Source organism: Apiospora aurea (genome assembly GCF_038362705.1).
Source record: "Apiospora aurea strain CBS 24483 chromosome Unknown utg000007l_segment0_segment0, whole genome shotgun sequence".
Lineage (NCBI taxonomy): Eukaryota > Fungi > Ascomycota > Sordariomycetes > Amphisphaeriales > Apiosporaceae > Apiospora > Apiospora aurea.
Genome location: NW_027117394.1, coordinates 341291 through 363687, shown reverse-complemented (window position 1 = coordinate 363687; position 22397 = coordinate 341291). Strand labels below are relative to the sequence as shown.

General features: G+C 41.3%; 4 protein-coding genes across 4 annotated transcripts; 1 reads left to right on the top strand and 3 right to left on the bottom strand.

Annotated features, from left to right (window-relative positions):
* Nucleotides 1-11059: 11059 nt before the first annotated feature.
* PG986_010430 (uncharacterized protein) lies at nucleotides 11060-13346 on the top strand (the record flags this gene model as incomplete). The annotated part of the gene is made up of 3 exons (XM_066846652.1): nucleotides 11060-11146; nucleotides 11194-11977; nucleotides 12052-13346. The coding sequence occupies 3 exons, from the start codon at nucleotides 11060-11062 to the stop codon at nucleotides 13344-13346; spliced, it is 2166 nt and encodes a 721-aa protein (XP_066696143.1).
* Nucleotides 13347-13654: 308 nt separating this feature from the next.
* On the bottom strand, nucleotides 13655-14788 carry PG986_010429 (CFEM domain family protein; the record flags this gene model as incomplete). The annotated part of the gene is made up of 1 exon (XM_066846651.1): nucleotides 13655-14788. The coding sequence occupies one exon, from the start codon at nucleotides 14786-14788 to the stop codon at nucleotides 13655-13657; it is 1134 nt and encodes a 377-aa protein (XP_066696142.1).
* An 886-nt stretch (nucleotides 14789-15674) lies between these two features.
* Nucleotides 15675-17966, bottom strand: PG986_010428 (AAA family ATPase; the record flags this gene model as incomplete). Its single annotated transcript, XM_066846650.1, is given in 4 exon segments — nucleotides 15675-16065; nucleotides 16138-16266; nucleotides 16283-16623; nucleotides 17082-17966. 4 exon segments carry the CDS (start codon nucleotides 17964-17966, stop codon nucleotides 15675-15677), a joined length of 1746 nt encoding a protein of 581 aa, XP_066696141.1.
* Nucleotides 17967-18846: 880 nt separating this feature from the next.
* PG986_010427 (uncharacterized protein) lies at nucleotides 18847-20163 on the bottom strand (the record flags this gene model as incomplete). Its single annotated transcript, XM_066846649.1, has 2 exons — nucleotides 18847-19954; nucleotides 20036-20163. 2 exons carry the CDS (start codon nucleotides 20161-20163, stop codon nucleotides 18847-18849), a joined length of 1236 nt encoding a protein of 411 aa, XP_066696140.1.
* Nucleotides 20164-22397: the final 2234 nt, after the last annotated feature.

Below are 22397 nucleotides of genomic sequence, written 5' to 3'. Positions count from 1 at the left end.
TTCTTTTCTCGAGAACGGTTAATTTATTATTCCTCGTATAGTTTATTAAACGTATCGTTTTTAATAGTTTATAATTAATATTATAAACGTATCGAGGGATCGAAAGCCTCGAGGTTTTATGCGTAATAAGTTTATAGTTATTTAGCCGCGTTTTTAAAGTTTTCGGCGGTATATTAAATTAATTTAAAATTTTCTCTTTTTTATTTAATTTAATACTATGATTTTTAATAATCGATCTTTAAGTTAATAATACGGTATATTTTTTATTTCTTTTCTTAGCTTAGTTTAACTATTTCGCTATTAAAGTTTTTAGCGGCTTATTTAATTAAAAGGTTATTCGAGCACTTTTTAAGTCGGTTTATATAAAAGATTTTAAAACTTATTTATTCTTTCGAAACCTTTAATAGGTATAAGTGCCCCATTTTTTATTTAATTTCGTAATGTTATCGAGTTAAAAAATAATCGAGTTTATCGGTAAGTTTTATAAAAAACCCGGTTTTTTTCATAATAAATACTCGGTCCTCGACGTTAAAATCGAGTTATCGCCGGTGTTTATTTTCCTAGTCGTATATTTTTTATTAAGCTTTAATTATATGTCTTTTAACTATTTTATAATAATTAACGATATACTTTATTTAGTTTTATATAGTTATTTAATTAAGCTTTCCGCGTTCTTTTAGATTCGTTATATCTTTAGTTCTCGCTTTTTAATTTTAAGTAAATTTTATAAGAAGTTTTATTTTAATCTCGTAAAGGGAGTATTTTATTAAGTTTTAAATAGCTTATACGGCATTTATAGTTAATAGGGCGTTATTTTAATTATTTTAAAAATAGTTAGTAAATACTCGTAACTTTTATTTAAGGTATTAAATTACTACCCCGGCTTATCCCGCCGTTTAAAAGTAACTTATTAAAAATAGTTTTTATTTAATTTTTAAGATTTTTAAAAACCTCGTTTATAATAGCGGAGGTAAATTACGGTCTTCGGTTTAAGGTTATTATTAAGGGGTAATTATACGTTTAATATAGTTTTTTATAATATAATCAAGCTATTTTAATTACGGTAACGGTTATTTAATAAGCGATGCTTTATATTCGCTTCTTTAATTTATTAATTATTAGTATAATATTGTCGTTTTTTTAAGTATTATTTTAAAGATCACTACGATAACGTTTTAAAGTCGTAGTGAAATTAGTAATAAGTGTAAGAGATTTAGTGTTTTATCGTAGGGAATTTTACTCAACTAATATTTTATATAATTAACTACGAATATATTATAATCTTTATTTAATTTTAGTTATTAGTATTTAATTTATATTAGTCGTTTAGTTTTATCTTTTCCTAGGTGCGTAATAAAGGTTCGAAAATAAACTTTATTAATTACACGAATATAAAGATCGTTTTCGTTAAGTATAATAAGGCGATTTTAAAATAAGATAACCCGTTTATTAATAGTTTATTTTTACGTTTCGTTTTCTCGGGTTTTTCATTTATATATTTTTAATTTTAAGTGTACGGTATTCTTATATAAAAGCGTATTAATAAGCTTATATTTAAAACGTTCGAGGGGCTTTTTAATTAGGTATAATTAAGAGCTTATTTTTTTTAATCGAGTAACGCGCCTTTTTTAAAGCGTGGATAGCGTTTAAAAAAACCAGTTTAAATAAGGCTATAGTTTATTAAGCGTTCTTTTATCCTTTTAAGTTTAAAATTACCGGCCTTTTTAAAAATTGCGTTAATGAGAACGTTTTTTCCCCTCGGTTTATAAGTAATTATAAAATTATCTTATAATAACGTATCGGGTTAAGCTGTTTGTTTTATATTAAATAATTATTTAATGTCGAAATATCAAAGTATTTTATAATTAATAATTATAAGAAATAACTAAGATAATTATAATTTTATTAGTTTCGATCATTAATATTTAAACGTTTTGATTATTATTAATATTTCTTTATTTTAAGTAAAGTAATTATATTCGGCCTTTTCTATCGTTTTAACGTAAAAATATACGGGGTGTTATTCGTTATTAAATCTCTTTTTTTAAAGAAGAACGTTAATTAAGACGTTATTCGATACGTCGGTTTTAACTCGAGTTTTTTTCTCGTGGAAAAAGTGTATTAATACGGGCGCTTTTAAGAGTAACCTTTTTAACTTTTCGAACAATTTTTAATATTGGTCGATTTATACGAAGGTAAGGCTTTTCTTAGTTAAGTTCGTTAAAAGCTTAGCGATACGGCTATATTTATATACGAAGCGTTAATAATAATTATAAACTTTAAAAAAGGATTAAACGGCTTTAATATTAATAAGGGTGTTTCAATTTTTAACGGCTTTAATTTTTCTAAAGTCGACTTCCACGCTATTTACGGTTATTATAAAGTTAAAGTATTTAGTCTTAATAACATGGAATTTATATTTTTTTACATTAGTTTAAAAGCTTATTTCCTTTAGGGTTTTATAATATTTTCTTAATATATTCCATGTGCTTTTCTTCGTTTTATAAATAAATTAAGATATTATCGTAGTAAGCGTTATAAAATAAATTTAAGTATTTTATTAAGATTTTATTAATAAATCGCTAAAATATTACGGGGCTATTAAAAAGTTTAAAGGGAAGAATTTAATATTTAAAAGAGTTATATTTAATTCGGAATAAAGGGACCGGATAAGAGTGACGTTAAATAGTAGATTAATAGAAAAATAGAGAAGAAAAAAAGAGGCTCTCACTATAAAGGCCTAATTAAGCCCTTACTAGTAAAATGCCCCACTAGTACTGCCTATATTAACCGCTTACCTCTTTAAGCCTAGCAGGTTAATTGGGTCTTTCTTAGGTGGACCCTTTAGTGGGGTCTATTAAATTACCGGGCTAGAAAAAGTGTTACGACCTGGCCTAGCCATGCGGCCTAGAACCCACCCTACGGCACGGCCTTACGATACCCCGAAACTTCTGCATAAAAACCCAGCGTAATCCGAAGCCCCACCAGTCAGCGAAACCCCACTAGTTATTACGACCCCACTGGTCAGCAAGGCTAACTACGACGATGACTAACACTACGAATTGGACAGTACGAATTGGACAGCACGAACTGGATAGTACGAGTTGGACAGTACGAATTAAACAGCTAGGGAAGGATAAGCTATAGCAGGATAATACTGGTTACGTGGAGATAAGATACGCGTAACGACTCTCGGGATCGCGATAAGAGCCAAAGAGTCAGCTCGACAGGATTTCGCGAAAGCTGCGAGATCCCCGAGATTTAGGGAGATTAGTGAAGGAGAAGTTGGATATATAACGATAAACATTCCCTATATATTTCATATAAACACTCTCTACTTTAGTAATCAATCTAAGCATCAATCTAACCCATTAGTGAGGCAAACAGCCTTAACGACCCTATTATGAATACCCTTAAATTTACGCACCTTAGTTATCTTTATTCCTACGGCTATTGCACATTATATCGATAAAAATAGACTTTTATCGCACGTTTAGATACTCTCTCGTATTGCCAAACATAAAACCCCAGTACGTCTTACTAGGTTTCCTTTGGAACCCAGATAGCGTTCGTTACAAAAAGCTCTTTACCGTCCTCGGTAAGCCTCTATACTATATATTCTACCTTATTTATATTTATATAAAAGTATATTATAATATAAGTAATATAGTTTATTAATTAATCTACTGCTATTACGTGGATTAATCGGCATAAAATATTAAAGATTTCCTTTTCTTATTTTTACTTTTTAAAAGCCTTTCTCGACCTCGTTTAAAAATAAGAATTAGTTAATTTAAAACCTATAATAAAGGTTAAACGTTAACCGGTGTAAGTATAATCGCTAAAACGTTAACGAGGGCCGTTTTAATAGGTTTTAATATAGAGAGCGTTATATTAACCGGTGTAAGTTTAATAAATGCGGCTTTAAAAGGCGCTATAAAATTAAAGGGTATACTTTATATATTCGTAATAATCGACTTAATATTAATGGTAGGTTAAACTAAGGGCTAAATTACAGGTTTATTTTATTTCTCGATTAAGCTTAAAGCTTTTTTTCGTCGGTAATTATTTAGCTAATATATTTTAAGCCGTTATAAATTATACCGTTTTAAGTTATTTTAATATAATTAAAGTAGTTAAGGCTTTTATAATTACTTTGTTAAATTAAATAACCTTTCGGGGTTAACTAGGCTTTTTTTAACTTTAAATTATTTCGATTCGTTATCCTTTTAAGTTTTATAAGGGCGTCTTAGCCTACGCTTTTTTTCTTATAAACCTAGCTATTCTTTAATATTTTTTTACGTAAAATACGTAATAGTTTACCGTTAAATTAACGGGCCTAGTATTTTTTAATTAACTTTTTGAAACCGTCGAGGGTGTCCTTTTATTTCTACGTATTATATTAATAACTAAATCTTTCTTATTTAATTAAATACTTAAATCTATTACGGTTTCGGTTAAGTTTATAACCTATAAAAATCTTAACTTTAAATCGCGGGATTTCGTCGTTAAACTTATATTTATACTTCTCCATATTAATAGAGCTTAAAAGAGATTAAGTCCGGGTAAAAAGATTATCGCTTTAAAGAGTAAATACTAGGTATTTAATTAAGATTATAAGATAAATTAAGCTTTCTTCGAGGAAGTTTAGTTTATAAACTAAATTATTAACCTTTTTTATCACTGTGTAGGGTTTAAAACGCTGTTATAATAATTTTTTCGAAAGCTTACCAGAAAAATTATAACCTTTATAAAAACGTAAGTATATTTTGTTTTTAATTTTAAACTTAAAGTATCGATGCTTAAAATCGCATTTTCTCTTAATATTAATAGTTACGAAATTTATAGCTAATCGTACGCTTTATTTTAAATGTTTTCGTATAAATCGAATATTTTTAAAGGCTTTTTTAATTAAGTCGATATTAATTGCTAAATCGAGTAGTTTAAGTAACTTAAAACTGAATAATTATTAATACGGCGTGAATTTTATAGTGCGATTATACGCGCTATTTATATTCTATTAAAAAACCGGGAAAAAGTTAATCTACTAACGATTTAAATATACGAAGTAATAATAACGAATAGCGATTTCTACGTTTTAGTTTTTTTTTAATAACTTATTTACCTAGGGGTATTAAACAGTAGTTATTAATAATTAAATATTTAAGGATTCTTAAATTCTTCTTTAAAATTTACCAATAAACTTAAGATCTCGGTCGGAAACAATTCCGTAAGGGATTCCTTAGTCTATTAATAAGAGCTAAGTAATAAAAGCGGTCGCCTAGTCTTTTACGGTGTACTATTTATATTTAAGTATTAATATAGTTCGTTTAAATATCGGGTAAAAAACTATTATTATATAATTATACGTATCGTAATACGCCTTTTTCCTTTTTAATTACTAAGGAGTTTTTTTAATATTTACTAGTGAGAGAGTTAAAATAAAATCTATCGCCACTATTCGCATAAGTAAAGGATTCTTATTACGAATAAGTTTATAGTTACCTATTCTTAATTATTAGTTTATTCGATTAATATTATAATTTAAATAGTAAATGATATATTTTTTATAAATCTCCTTTTACCTTTAATCGTAAGAGTCTTAAAATCTTTTAATATTCGCTTAAGATTAAAGTAATGTTTATTATTATACGTTATAGCTAAGAACTCCCGAATTAAAATATAGGGAACATAGAGTCGATATATTCCTAAATAGTTAATATAGTATAAGAGTTTCTGTTTAATTTTAAAAGGGTGCCCGGGATAAAAAAAGTTATTAACGACCTCGTCAACGTTCGTTAAGCGTTTAAAATTATTAAGGATAGAAACTAAGCGTATATCGGTTTTATAACTATTAAAAAACTTTCATCTTATTTCGTCGTTAATAATAGCCTCCGTTTATACGTAGCCTACGTTATTTATAGTAAATTATATTTTATCGAATAACGTGGTTTACTACTACGCGACGTATATTACTTAGCGACGCACTTTTTTATTTCTCGATCCTTTTATATAAATTAATTTAATTATAACGCTTAAAATTAATTAAAACTATTCGCTATTCGATTTCTCGCTTAATTTTATATCCTTTTTATATATTCGCGTATTGTGACCTGTCTCGCCGTAAATACTACAGCGCCTTCCACCGGTCGCCCTCCGTTTCGACGAACCCTTATTTTTATTTTTATTGGGCGCTGAACGCTTCCTTTTTACCTTTTCGTTTTATAGCTGCTAAGATTCCTTAATAGTAAAGGCTTTTTTAAGCTGGACTCGCGATTTTTTAGCTCTCCGGCGCTTAGAAAGTATTAAATTAGCCTTTTCTAGTATATATATTTTATTACGTATAAGGGTTATTTTATAGGCTATTTTGATTATATTTTTCGTTATTTAGTTTACCGTATTTAAAATCGGCGTCGGAAAGCTTTCTTAATAAGTAAATACCCTTTTTTTAATATAAATAGAGTATTTAGTTATTTATTAAGGGTTAAACGGCGTTTAAAGGTCGTAGGTATTAGCCGTCCCTAGACGGGATAGGTTAAATATAGGCGTCCGGAGACGTATATCTAGTTTATTAATTATTTCGTTAAGGTTATAAGGTATTAAATTAAATACGTTAAATCTAGATTTAATGTTAATTTCCGTAAAAATAGTAAAATGCGCGGCTTTAAAGGCGATAAAGAACTCGAGCTTAGTAATATAGTTTATAAAAGCTTTAATAAATAGATCGATTTTTTTCGAATAAGTACGCTTTAAAAGTAAATAAAGTACTATATTAAGAGGTTAAAGTAAGTATAATAAATAAAGAGGTATATTAATAGTAATAATATTGTTATTTTAGCAGTATACTTTAAATTCGGCCGAAATATAGCTTTCGTAGCTATTGAGAATTAGGAGGCGGTAGCGATTTTTCGTTTGCGATTTAATATGTTTATTAAAGTGCTTAATTTAGTTTAAGCCTGTTTCGTTATTAGTTTAATTATTGGAAGTCGGCTTAATTATTTAGTTACCCGGTAAATCGGTTTCGCGGGATTAGTTTACGAGGTAATATTAATTTTAAACGATTAAAAACGGCGGAATATATTAGCTTTACGAATTAATATATTTGATCGCCGTTATTTATTCTTAATTATTAGGTTAAACCGATTTCGCTTTTTTATATTATTCGGTGCGTATTACGATAAATATTAACCCGATTATATTTATTATAAAGCCGGTTTTATTAAAATTTTAGATATTTTCGTTAACGATCTCGTATTTCGCTTTTATGTTCGTAATTAGTGTAAATTAAGTGGAAATAACTTTAGAATTCTTATAAAAAGCCTTTTAATAATTATATTAACGATTTACTTTAGTTTTTAAGTCCGGGTTACGGTTAATAAACTATTTAATTTAATATTTATCGATGCGGTCGCCGCCGCGCGATACGGTAAAGAGGTTAGCTATATTTTTATATTAACGAAATCGGGAGGTATTCCTCGGATATTTAGATTAATTATATATTTACGAAGTACCTCTTTTTTAATTAAATTTATTTTATATCGTTTCGGTCGGATTTCGTGTTTTAAAGTTTAGCTATAAATTCGATAGCGTAAAATTAATTCGGGTATATTATAAGCTTTTATTATTACTTTTTAGTTTATTTAGATCGGATAGTTTTAATAATTTAAGCGATACGGAACGGATTAAATTAAATAAATTAAAGAGTAGTAGTAAAAGATTATAATATATCCGAATTAATTTTACGCTATCGAATTTACGGTTAAACTTTAAAACGCGAAATCCGACCGAAACGATATAAAATAAATTTAATTAAAAAAGAAGTATTTCGTAAGTATATAATTAATTTAAATATCCGAGGAATACCTCCCGATCTTGCTAGTGTAAAAATATAGCTAATTTCTTTACCGCGTCGCGCGGCGGCGACCGCGTCGGTAAGTATTAGGTCAGGCGCTTTATCGACCGCAACCCGGATTTAAAGATTAAAATAAATCGTCGGTATAATTATTAAAAGGTTTTTTATAAGGATTTTAAAGTTATTTCTACTTAATTTACGCTAATCACGAATATAAAAGCGAAATACAAGATCGTCGACGAAAATATTAAAATTTCGACGAGACTAGTTTTATAATAAGCATAATCGGGTTAATACTTATCGTAATACACGCCGAGCGGCATAGAAAAGCGAAATCGATTTAGTTTAATAATTAGGAATAGGTAACGTAATCCACGGTCTAATTAAACACACGGTCTAATTAAATACTTTTTAAGGCCTCGTATAACGAAATATAAATTAATTCCACTATAACGCATTTAATATATTAAAATTAATCGGAATCCTCCTCTTTAAATATTTTTACATTATTCTAACAGGTGCGCGTATTATACCCGGGCTCCCCGCAAATTTTATAGCGTCGCGGGCGCGTTTTAAGCCTTTTCGTACGATTATTACTCCGGCGCGATTTATTCTGTAATTATTTATTAACGTTCTTTTAAGACTGCAGGTTTTTTTTAGTTTATATACGAAGTAATCTTTTATTTTATAACCGTTTCTTTTTCGTATAGCGGCGCCGGCTAAGTATTTTATTTGCTTTTCGTAGTAGGGTTATTTTACCCTTTAAAAAAACGAGCCGGTATATTACCTGCGTTATATTTTTCGTAATTTGGTTAAGTTTAGTTAAAATCGACGTCGGAGAGCTATTTTAATGCCGTATAAAACGGTTTCGAACGTATTCGGTTTAGGATTAAGCCTTAATCGGGTTGTTTAAGGTTTTTAATTCTTAAAGAATAAGTAGGCCGGAAAACGTCCCTGGAGGTGTTAGAGTACGTAGTTTTATATTTAATTATAAAATAATATATTCCGGATCGTACGAGATGAGTCCGGTCCCTCGAAAGCCTCTTTATATATTCGAAACGGTAAAAGTCGCCTAGAACGCTTTTAAAAACGCTGGTAGGAAGTCCTCCTTTAAAATATAGGTAATATGCGCCCGTATAAAACTTTTAATTTCTTTCCTATACGCCTTTTTTAACGTATAAAAACAGCCGATATTAAAAAGCTAGAGTTTATATAATAAATAAAAAGGTATATAAAATATAATAATCGAGTTTTTTTTATAATAAAGCTCGAAAACTGTCGAATAGTAGTTTTTATAACTATTAAAGATTAATAAGCGGTAAATACTTTTCGTACAAAACTTCGTGTATTTATTAAAGTATCGAATTTAATCCTCGCTTTTTTTTATTCGTAATCTAATTATTTTTAATAACTACGATTACTTAATTTTTTAATAATAAGCTGTTTTCGTATTAAAAAGAAAGGTGTGTTTTCCCGGTAAAAATAATATACGGAGGGATAACGTAATCGTGTAATTCGACACCCTGTATTATTATAACCTATTCCCGGTTTTTTTACTATATTACTTTAAGCTTTCGGCGTCGATTAAAGGTGGTTACGATTATTTCGAACGAGATTTAGCCTATAAAAAACCCGGTTTTATTAAAGTTATATATATTCTCTTTTTAAATTTTATACTTATTAATTATATTCCGTATAAAAGTAAATTACGCGCAATACGCGTCGGGATTTTCGTAGAAGACTTTTTAATAATCGATTTTTCGGTTAAAACGCGTCCGGAAATCTGATTATCGTCGTATAAAATTAAAGGCCTAGTTAACGCCGACGCGTCCCGCGTCGCGTAAATTAAGCAATCGATTCGCTATATCTTTAATACTATTTATTCGAGGCGAAAACGATCTCGAATTTAAATTTATTATATATTATACGATTAATTATTCTTCGAAATTCGTAAGCTTTTACGTTAACGACTACGTATTTCGTCGTAAAATACTACCGCGACGCCGATAACGTAAAATTATATAAGGAACATTATATATTCGCGTTATAGCTCGTACGCGTAATTTAGGGTTTTTTAAAACGCTTAAAACGCTAATTATATGTTTTTCTCTTTTTTATTAATTTATTACCGTAAGTAATAAAAATATAAAGTATAAAATATAAGTTATACGAAATTAAAAGAAAGTGTTTAATTAAACCGTGTATTTAATTAAACCGTGGATTACGTTATATCTTAATTAATATTATTAATATATTCTTTTTAATAATAAAAGTAAATTTAAATAATAAAAAAGCTATAAGTAATAAAAAGCTTAACGGAAATTAAGTGGTTTAATTAAATTTTAAAGCGTATAACCTAGGGATAATTCGAATTAATTAAACCGAGATCCCTCGAGCTCCGTCTCGGGCGTTAAGGAGGATAGCCGAGTGGTGGCCGGGTGTTAAGTACTGAGAAAAGGTCTGATGATAATAACATCACTCACCCTCAATTTCTTGGTCGATTGTGCTAGCGCGTCTTTAACATCACAATCTGACCCTATGGTGCCTACCAATAACCAGGCTGCCAGAGGCCGCCGCACCGGACCTCGATCGGCGCCATTGCCCATATACCCCGAGCATTAGTTGCTGGACACCGCGAGCCACAAGCCACACTTGTATGGCCAAAGGCCTTACAAAAACGCCGTAGCAGTCCGCCACCGTAAATGGCATAATACTAAAGTCTATATAAGGCTAAGGCCTCGGGACGAACTCTAAATTGATATTCATCATCATCATCATCCCTGGTGCTACAAGAGCAAAATCAGGCTATGGCAATGAGTGGCTTCAGCCCCCAAGAGACCGAACATGAAACGTAGCCCCCAACTGACTCAGCACAACTGGCGGGCGCTGATAGGCTGGCCGGCATATGCAGTGTTACCTACATGCACGATAGAGTCACCGGGGCAGCGATCCTACTGAAAATAAATGTCAGCCTTTTGTTCACATGCATACCAACCAACTTCTTGTCCATAGAATTATAGCTGAGCAGTGACTTACCTCCGACAGCGAGGCAGCCCTATATTGGGCTTGATATTGGCCATTAGGCTGCCAGTCGCCTGACTGTTCGGCAATGGTATTTAGGACCGAGTCCCCCTACCACATGGTCAGAACTATCATGGCTGATTTCCACCACCATGTGTCACCTCAATCTCACATAGTTAATCGAACATGCGCCTATCGTCCCATCAGCAGCAGGTGAATGGAGGACAGGGCAATGACCCCAGGACCACATCCAGCAGCAGTTCCCCCATCACCGTACGTAGCAATAACCCATCGACTTCTATGAACCACCCCTCTCCCAGTCTCCCCCTTGGATGGTACTGGTAACAGCTTCCCTATCCCGTCGAGGTCATGTTCCACCTCAGCCAAACCCAAATTCGATCCATCAATTCCCTGGTAACGTCACACGGCTCATTGATACGAGAGATGGAGTGCCGCCGCATCAAACAGCATACGTCCAACCCCCGGCTTACGTTGATAGCTCGCGCCAGCCAGCAGACCAGCAAGCTCGACCGGATACACCCACGAGCCATGGCAGCGGACAAGACAAACCCAGGCCACATGGTTCCAAGGGGAAGAAAGCCACGGCATGGTGGTGGTGGTGGGAGATTCTGGCTACCGTTCTGTCTATAGCTTGCATGGGCGCGCTGATCATCATACTCACCAAGATTGACAACATCCCTCTGCCCCATTGGTGGCTGCCCATCCAGCCCAACTCGCTCATCGCCGTACTGACGACGGTCGCCAAGTCTGCCATGACGCTATCGGTGGCAAGTTGCATCAGCCAGCTGAAGTGGGGGCACTTCTCCAAGCAACCCAGGAAGCTGGTCGATCTCGAAACCTTCGACGAAGCAAGCCGAGGGCCCTGGGGGTCAGCGACGCTTTTATGGCTCCTGTCCTTCCGTGTCCCTGTCTTGTTCACATCTGGACTCGCGTTGGTGACCATTGTGTCTCTCGGCATCGATCCTTGCGCGCAACAGGTGCTGGAATTCCCAACCCAGCTAACGCCATTGGACAATATCACTGTCGATATCGGCGTTGCGAACCAATATTTCTCAAAGGGGCTTCTGGAGGACACTCATAGAAGTAAGATTCAGCCTTTTCTCCCCGTAGGATGTACAGTCGGCGGTGTTACGTCATACTAACTTCTGGCGTTGAAGGCTATATCTTTGTATCCAATGCAGATCTCCTCCACTTGCAGGCTTCGATTATCAACAGCGCCGTAGGGACCGTTTTCCAGCCCCATGTGTCGTGCCCTGCGCCAGCCACTCGTTGTTACTGGGAGGAGTTCACTACTCTTGACATCTGCTCAGACTATAGGGATGTGACAAACGTCGCAGTGCCTAACTGCACCGAACATGATAGGGCAGGCAGCATTAATTGCACTTACACATTCCCCGGCATGAGTAAGCACATTGTTCATCTATTCAAACCACTACTGACACACTGTGCAGTGGACCGAGAGGAGGAAGATGCCGCTCTTGTTATGACGTGGAATCAAGAGAATACCGGAGGAGCAGGAGTCAGGACCATGCTCTTTGGGTCGCTCTTCCACAAAAATATAGAAGCCGATACGCCATCGTTTGGCTCCCTCACCGCAATCAAGGCACTCGGTGAAGCAGTCGACAAGGGACACCCGACGCCAGTCGAAGACGGAGGGATGGAACCACCTGCCGTCCAGATATCCTATGCAGAGTTCGGCTGGTGCGAGCAAAGATACCGCAACGTTACCGCCACTCCGGCTGGCATCTCCTATGCCGAGATCAACATGACCTCGGAGCGTCTTGCCGAGACGCACACGTCGGTCACCCTACCCGGACAACCCGGCAACGAAATGGGGACCTACTACCAGAGTTTCGTCGCCAACTCCACTGGCCGGGTCTACAACATTTCCCGGATGGCGTCGATACTCCCAAACGTCCTGTCGGTCCTCCTCGAGTCCAGCGTGCATAACAACATCTACCGTCCCGACATCGACCAGAACATACAGTTCAACCTCGGCTATGCACTGATGAACTCACCCTTTGACAAGGTTTCGTCGGACCTCGCGGCCGCCCTGTCAAACCAGATCCGCAGCGCGGATCCCGGGGACAACTACAACGCCACGACGGTCACAGGCAAAGCCGAATACGACGAGACGTATATCCGCGTCCGCTGGCCCTGGATGATCCTTCCTCTAGTGGAGGTCGTCTTAGCGGCCCTGCTGCTGGTGGCCAGCATCATCGTCACGGGTGGCATGCCGCTGTGGAAGACGAGCGGGCTTGCCTTCTTGGTCTCCGGTGGCTGGGAAAAGGACCAATTCGACACGTTTATGGGTGCGCGAAGCGAGAGGGAGAAGATGGACAAGGAGACGTTGGAGGAATGGGGCAAGGAGGTCAAGGCCCGGCTAATCGGAGGAGGCGAGGATGGAGAGGCAAAAAGGGGCAGGTTGAGATTTGAGCGGGTCTCGGACTGACTGATCGGCCATAAGTTCTTTTCCGTGCCAACTGGCTTACAACCAGACTGACAGCATATTGCGAGTAGTTCGAGGGACAGGAGGTATGGTCATCGTAAATGGAATTTGATGTTACACCACTGGACCCGCAGGATCAACCTACAAGACGGGAGCACTGGGTGGTGCAGGTTCTATGGAAACTACAGTCACGGAAGGTAGTATTTGGAATAGTTGTGGATAGGAACGAAGCTATGGTCGAGCCGGTGGATTGTCAACGTCGTAGTCTCTTGTGGTTTGCAATTTACCTGCGCAGCATCCCTACAGCGCTCTCAGGGTTTCTCATAAATGAACCAGCCAAGATGGTTCTGCATCGTGTCCAATCCCATCTCCCCCTTGGCCGTGAGCTTGCCGCTGCTCGTGCAAGTCACGCCCACCGACCCGGCAATCATCTCCACCTTCAGCTCGTGGCCGTTGTCGTTGATGAGTACGGGGACCTTGGTGAAGCCGCCGGGCACGTTCTCCATCTTCACGCGCCCGTAGCCCATGTCCTCGAGAAGCCACCCCTTCCCGGGGGACACCTGACGCTCCCCCTGGCCGTTCCAGAAGCAAAAGGCCGTGATCCAGCCCGAGTAGTAATCCATGCCGCTGCCGTGGTGCTCGTCGCAGATCTTCTCCCAGAAGCTGTGCACGTCCGGGTGCTCCGGCTCGTCAAAGCTGCGGATGAAGCAGCGGAGGACGGGCCGCAGGAGGTCGGAGAACGCGTCGGGCTCCTCGCCGTAGTACGCCAGCTTGTCGAGCCGGCGCAGGATCTCCTCGTAGTCCTGTTGGGTCCCCTGCAGGGTGACCGAAGGGATGCCGCAGGTCATCATGCACATAAACCGGAAGTAGGCCTGCAGAGTGCCCATCATCATGATGTTGGCGACGACGACGTCATCTCCAGTGGTGGTGCTGAACGCGGGCTTGATCCAGCCGCAGATCTCGTCGTCCACGACGTTTTCCGAGGTCAAGTCGCTGATCTTCTGCGCAAAGTCGGCAAAGTCGACTGTGTGCCGGGTGGCGTTCTCGTAGACGATCAAAAACTCTTTCTGGCCCTCGTGCGCCACGAACTTGCCGCGAAGCTCATCGGCGTGCTTGTTGACGTAGAGGCTGAACTGCGATATGATGGCGAGCCAGACGTCGTCGGGCCGGATGATGAGATGGTGGTGGCTGCTGTAGGCTCTCGCCACCGCATTCACAAAGCCATTCTTATGGGCGAGCAGAGCTGGCGGGAGTTTGTCGCCCTCTAGGGAAGACTGGAGGATGTCCCCGTGGGGTTTTTTGGGCTCCCCGGACTCCCCTCCGTAGTATATCCTGGGATTGCCGCCTCCGTGCAGCGTTCCAAGGAGACTCTTGGAACTGTCGACTCGCTCAGGCCTCCAGATGAGGTTGGCTTCGTGGTTGGCAATCTTGACTGTGACGGGCATTGTGTATAGTATCGAGGGAATGGATAAGTCGAGCGGAGGTTTGAGAAGCAATGCAACGCTGGCTTTAATTTCCTAGTATATACTTCATATTACTTGGGTATCTAGGCGCCAGGCAGACCTCTTACTCACCCTCCTTTATAAGGTCCCATAGAAATCTCACTAGGCTGCCACACCATTCTTACGTACCACCTCCGCTCTGATCCTTGGCAATTTTCCCTCGCCTTACTCCTGTTTCCATTGGCTATCAAACCTAGCACTACGCGGAAGCTGGTTCCCGTGTTGCTCTGTACTCCCCCAATGACTTGTCCAACGTCAGCAAAGCTGCATACTGCCCAGTATCCCATGACACATCATTGTTTGCTGTGTCGCAGACGCGCCCAACTCCAATTCTGCATTCCCAATGACCACCCTTCACGTCACGATGTGCAGCACTGCGTTCATGTTACACCCCTTTGCCGAACAGTACCTTCGTGCGCAGCCAAAATAAATTATGCGTTTGTTCAAAGACAGCCGTGGCCGGCCGCGTAGAAGTGGAGGTGGAACTTGGGAAACATTCTCAACTGAATGCATTATCGGTATCAAGATATCCATTTCCATCGAGATATACAAGGCTACCTGGTTCCGTCGGGCAAATAGGGGAGTGTAATCCTGAACGGAGTGCGGAAAAGGGCACCACATGAGCATATCACGCCTCAATCAAAGCAAATGCCCCTTTTCCTCACCATGTAAGATACCTATGCTTCCGTATCCCCTCGAAATCATAATGATCGCATGGCTGTTGCTCAACTGCAAGACGAGCGTACATGAGAGATCTTCACCAGGTCTGACGAAGACATTTGCCGCGTAGGCAACCAACTCCCGGAAGCGATCTGACTCCAACCCGCGCTTACACTGTGATCTGGACGTCGTCACCAGTGTCATCAATACGTTCCTGCTTTGCCTTCTCTCCACTCTGCTTCGTCACCTCCAGCACCGTCTCAATGTGCTTAACTTCAATCGAAGGAGACTGCTGGCTTCTGGCCAGCAACGAGGCCGTCTTGACAATTTTCTTGATCTGTCGGCCGTTCAGCGACAAATTCGCCAGCTTCAACATATCGATAGGAGACACGTCGCTGGAAGGCACGCGCTTGAGGAACTGGTCCCAGATGTGGTACTTGGCATCCGTGGTGAGCTCGGGATAGTGCAGCGTCAGGTGGATTCTGCTCTGGAAAGCCTCGTCGATGGCATCGCCACGGTTGCTTGTCAGGAACAGCATCCCGGCATAGTACTCGAGTGTTCTAGAGTAAAATTCCCATTGTCAGCGGGCTCGAATACCAAAAATTCCCGGGAAGATAGCGCCCGTTACTTACCGCAAGAAAACCGCGACAATCTCGTTGTGCCCCAGATTGCTGGGCGACCGCTTCTCGAGGAAGATGTCGCATTCGTCCAACAGCAGAATGGCCCCCCCACGCCTCCGCCATCTCCAGCGTATTCCTAAGCTTTTTTTCGACCGACGTCACGCTCTGGCCCAGCTCTCCCGCGCTCATCATGTAGAGCGGCTTGCGCAGCCTGTCGGCCACCGCCTCGGCCGTCAGGGTCTTGCAGATGCCGGGGCTCCCGACGAGGAGCATCGTGAGTCCGAGCCCCTTTCCCTGGATGATGTCGTCAAAGGGCTGCGACTCGGACAGCTGCCCGTCGACAAAGGCGAGGATGAGGTCCTTGTGGCCCTCGGGGAGCTGGAGGCTCGGGAACGCGTCGTCGTTCCACGCGATGTCGGCGACGGAATCTACGCTGAATAGGCCCCAGCACTTGTCCGCCAATGAATAAGCTCTGACGCTGCCGTTGCTGAGCATGAGCTGTTCTTCAGTCGGTTCTATTTCTATGTCGCGTTTAACAGATTAGCACTCTTCTCCATGAGACCGTCGGATTGCAAATATTACCTTGAGATTGGGTCTGAGCCTGGAGTGGTTGCAAAGGCCCCTTTCCCCGACCTTTGTGGCGAGGTCGTTCAGGGTATCCCTCTCCATAAAGATCTCCAAAGAGACCCCCCGTTGCAGGAGTAGTATAACCGCCATGCGCAGGTTGGGCAGGTTGGGCATGCTGGACAGGCTGGGCCGGTTGGGAAGAAAACAAGCTGCCGTGCTCGGGTCGGTCTTTAACATTGATCGCTGGGGCCACGGAGGAATCGTCAAAGGAGACGAGGCGACCGACACTGGCCTCGGGAGGAGCCAAGGAAGCGTCAATGACTATGCGTCCGTTGATGTTCTGTATTATGTGAGCTTCAGCAATAACACGTGGTTAATCATTCACTGACCTTGCGTCTGAATTGGGAAGTGGAATCGTCGAGAAGAAGGCAGGAGCCCCGATAAGCCTTGTGCTGGACACCCCGAAGATCGTAGAACCTTTTGCCTCGGGCCCACAGATCTGCCTTCATCAAACCCTCGTCTTCGCGAAACGACGTGGGATGGACATTCAAGCTAGTGATCTTCTTGGTTCCTTCAAATGACGGGATCTTCAAGGAAGTAGTGGCGAGTCCAAACTTGTGGCCGTTGTAATCGGTGTAAGTGACACCGATCCTGGAGAACCCCACGTCTAGTACGCGGTGAAAGCTTTGGACCCGAGACAGTTGATTCAATCCATTCATGGTCGAGTAGACAAGAGTACCGGGCTCAAAGAGGGTCCAAAGAAGCTCGTATGTAATGCCCTGTTTGGCACAGAGGTCATTCGCTTCTTCCATCGTCTCTCGAATCTCCTGTTCCAGAACGTCGTAGAGCAGCTGGGAGTAGGCAGCAGCACTTGCATCTTCCAGCTTCTTCTGGGCAAGCAAGCTCTGGAAACGGGCCCAGCGGTGGTAGAAGGGATGAAACGGTGCCCGGAAGACTAACTTGTTGAGGCTGGCCGTGATGCCCCCGTAGCCCTGGAAGACGTCGCCCAGCAGATCCTTGATGTGCTGGTTCTGGACCACGATGGAATCCAGCACCAGGGGCTTCCCGCCCTCGCCATGGTTGATGCCCATACGCACCACGAGGGCTTTGCGCTTCGACTCGGGCTGCTCCTCGACGGAGCTTTTGAGGTCCATCGGGTACTCTTCAACCCAGTTGGTGCAGCACGGACATTTCGGCGGACCTGGATACAGCGTTTGCACGTCGCGCTCGGTGTCGCTGTCGCACGCGGTGCTGCTGGAGGGGGACCCGTCCATCTGTCTGGTTGAAGTCTCCGCCCGCCTCTGGGTCTTGCGGAGCAGGGAGATTGTAGGAGAACAACAAGATACGATTCTGCTTTTATCGATCTTATTAGACATAACGTTGTCCGCCTGGGTTTTGTTGAGATGAAGTGCCACAGTCCAGATGATAATGTAAGCAGCTGAGGATGATGACAAGAAGTAGTTTCAATTAAATCAGAGTGGGGAGAGTGCCCTTAAACTTATATCCCGCCTGCCATACCTGGAAGAATCAGATAGACGGAAAAGGGGTTTCTTGTCGGTCTTCTTTCCAAGGAAATCTAGTTGTCAGGCAATGGAGCGCGCACAAGGCATATCTGCCTTATCTGCATCTGACTCAGACACGCACTGCATATGCAATTTTTGGAAAGGCCTTTGGGGAATAAGGCTGCATCTGTTGCACGATAATGAGCGAGCTAACGGGGAAGGAATTTGCCCACCTCTTTGACGGTGGGCGACACAGCAGGGTGCTTAGTGTCAAATGGTCAATCAGAGCAACAAACAAATAAGCAAACGTCGATGGTGTAAGAAAGGCGGCCATTTACGGATACACTGTTGAAAAGAGTATACGTGGGACGGAGTGATACCATGTAGCGGGGTGCAACTCATGCCACAGCGGTTTGTGGCAAAGGGACTGGCGACAGCCTGAATATTGAGATGAAAGAACCATATACAGATTGAAATATCTCTAGGAAGGGAGAGACTTCTGTGTTTGTTTCATCCTATTGAGTGAGACAAAGAATGGAAAACCCGAAGCGGCCTGATGTTGACGTGGCGGGTCGTCTTGACCAACGAAGGAGCGACGACGAAGTATCCAAATATAGTGATATCCAATCAAACATCAACAAGGTTTGGGGCATCACGCCCCTCGCCTCGTGCCGTTTCGCCAACATAACGATAGCGCCTCAGCAGAACCATCTCGCACACCAACCCCGGACCGAACGACGTGACAGCCACATGATCTCTCCCCCCGGCCATGGCGGCGCAGCAGATCCAACACCGCCAACACGGAGGCGCTAGAAGAGTTCCCTCGGGTCCGGTAGATCTCCTTCGTCGCCCGCAGGTGGTTGTCCGAGAGTCCGAGCTCCTCCTGGGCGCCCGTGATGATAGCTTTGCCCCCTGGGTGTAAGGCCCAGTCGAAGTCGGCGGGGCTACTGCGTGGGATTCGCGTGAGGGACTGCGCCCTGCTGTCGCGGTGGCATGCTGACGACCGAAGCTGCTGGAAGAGGGGCGGAATGGCTTTACTGGTGTAGTCAGTCACCTGGCGGCCGATGACGGCGCGATAGCCCGACGTCTCCGTGAGAAAGCTCATTTCCTGAACAGTGTCCGGGATTGTCGCGTTCCCCCACTCCAAGACCTCGAAGAGCGGCTTTCGGGCATCGCCCATCACCCCGTCATTGCTTCTTCCACTGAGCAAGCCGGCGTCGTTGCAGAGCACAAAGGCGGCAGCTCCGTCGGAGAAGAGCGCGCCGGCGATGCTGAGACGGGCCAAATCAGTACAGGCCTCCGCCTTGGCTAGCTCGCGCCGCACTGTGGGCGTGCAGAGCTCGCACGCGTAGGCGAGTATGCGAGCAGCCCTCCCGCGGGCAGTGGCGCTCACGGCTAGATGGGCCGCGGCGCGCATGATGGCCACGCCACCGGCGCACCCGACGCCGTGGAGAAGAAGCCGCTCCGCATTGTGGTCCAGGCCTAGCTTTTGGTTTACCAGCACGTCGTAGCCCGGGTTGCCCTGGTTTGTGCACGTCACGGCGACGGTGTGGGTGATGTCGGCAAGTTCACCGCCCCACTCGGCGAGGGCCTTCTGGCAGGCTTGGATGGCGAGATTCACCCCGTGCTCGCGGAAGTAGCTGTCGAGGTCCTGGATGTTGGGCGGCTCAGCCGCGCAGCCGAAGCCGGTCTCGTAGTGGTGGATAGCAGGGCGCGCATCGATGCCGGTTCGGCGATTGATCTTGAGGAGCTTGTCTAGACTGTAGGGCGATGTGGTGGGTGTTTAGCATGATGCTTGGCATGGGCAACGTAAGGAACTGGATAGTCAATGACTTACATACCCGGGTGTGTCGGCATCATAAAATATTCGGGCAAATTCTTCGACTCTTTCGGGACTCAGGGAGTGTGGGGGATATTGCGATCCAACGCCTGTGATCCAAAGTCTGGGAGAATCTATCTTTACGGCCATTGTGTCTTTTACCTTTGGGACTGGAGAGCCTGCTGTTTTGGCGACGCAATACGGTATCCGTCTTGTACTCCCGAGTGTGATAAAGTAACACGTCTATATGTGTCTATCGTGCAACCTGCTGTACGATGGAAGATTTACCATCTTGAATCCACTCTCCTATCCTGGTGGAAACTCATTATGCAAATTATTATATATCACATGCCTAGCTTGTGTATATATGCTTGACAAGTAAGATGCAACCCCCCTCTGGCTGACCCCCCCCTCACTGACCCCCCTAAAATAAATATAAAAATCAACAACAACATTAATAGATAGGTTAATTGAGCAACACATACTGCATTTTAAGGTCTGTTTCGGCTCGTGCGCACTACAATAGAGTCACCTTCACCACCAGCTCGATTTATATTAATTTCCACCACCTCACCGGCGCCCCTTTTCGGCCTTTTCTTTAGCCTTCCTTCTCTGACGTCCTTTTGAACCTCCCTGATGTTTGCCATATAAACAAAGCCCTCATTGAGGTCCTTATCAACCTTCCTTTTCTTTTAAGCCCTTGTTTTTTTTAGATCTGCCTCTAGACCGGCCTTTTCCTGCTTTAACCGGCCGATCCGAGCCGTTAAATCATCAACACTCTTGCCGAGCTTCTTTCACAGTAACCTTTTAGTTGGATCACCGGTGGTAACCTCTACACTAAGCATCGCAGCCCCTAAATTTTTAACCTGCCGGCTGTTTTTCGGCGTCTCGATCCTTCCAGCCTTCGGTTTGGCCGGCTGGCGCGCATCCTCGGCGGCAATAGCCTTATCGATAGCTCGCACTATATTAAAGCGCCGGAGCCTGTTATTTATCGGCTTTTAATATTAAAAGGGTAAATGCTAGTTATTGCCCATTCACTAGCGATGACTTTAAAAATAAAGGCTACTTTATATACTTTAGCCTAAGCTCGAAGGAAATCCCCCTTCCTAACGTAGCTATCATTAGTAATAGCGTATACTAAATCGAGCTCCCTCCGGAACCTTTTTTTTAAAACCCTAAAACAGTTAATATTTAAGGGCTAAAGTATATAAGAGCTATATAATAATAAATAAAAGAGCTATACTTTAACCTTTAACGCCGTTAATATAAAGTTATCGTTAATATAACTTTTATATCTATTAAAAATTAAAAGCCTCTATTAGTTAAAATCATTAAGCTTCGTTAAAGGGATAAAAATTTTTTTTAACTATTTTAAAGCTATAAGATTAAAAATCTATCCTTTTAATAACGCTTTAAAAACCTAGTCCTTATACTCGTAGTTAACCTCGTTCTCCTTTTAAAGGAATTATTATTATTAAACCGATTAGCTTTTAAATATAATTAAAAGCGGTAAAACATTACTAATAGTATTAATACACTTTAAAATAGTTACCTACTCGCGATTAACCGAGTCGTTTCGTATTAAACTTTAATAGGCGGCAAGTCCGATCACTATAGTACCTTCTCTTATCGTTATCGTAGTTTTTACTTTATCGGCGTTAAATTTAAATCGAGGGGGTATACTATTAATAATAATAGTATTAAGCCGATCAAAAAACTTTCGCATAGCCTTATTTAATATATATACGAAACGCCGGAAATTTATCGCTTTAGCACGCACGGTTTTAAAAGCCGAATAACGTTTTAAAAAACGGTGCACTTATTGTTTACCGATAAAGTAATCGACCTTTTTTATAAAAAGGATACGCTAAACGTATATACGAAACAGCCGGTACGTTAATGCGTAACTTAGACTAGCTTAGAAAAAGGCTTATTTAATTAAAAAGGTCTCTTCGGCAGGGGTAAACAACTATAGAGCCTTATACTTCTTTTTTTTATTAAGGTTCTCCTTAATTCGGTTACGAAGGGTGCCCCTGTTAACGTTATAATCTTTAGCCGCACGGTTAATGTTTCCGCCGGCCAGCACGGCCTAGACCGCTTACGCAATACGTGCTTCTTTAATTATATTAATGGTGGTAAAAAGAGGAAAAAAAGAGGAAGAGATTAATCTACTTCAATTGGGAGACGAGTGAGATTTGACCCCTTTATATACTGTTGTTGTTGCTCAGGGGCTCTAGAATCATCTGAAATCAGGAGGGGTCAGTGAGGGGGGGGTCAGCCAGAGGGGGTTGCATCTTAGGATCTAGGCCTCGCGCTGCTGCATTGTGGCGGCTTACTTTATCGATTGATTACCACTACGGCTCATAGCGCCTAGGAACTAACTG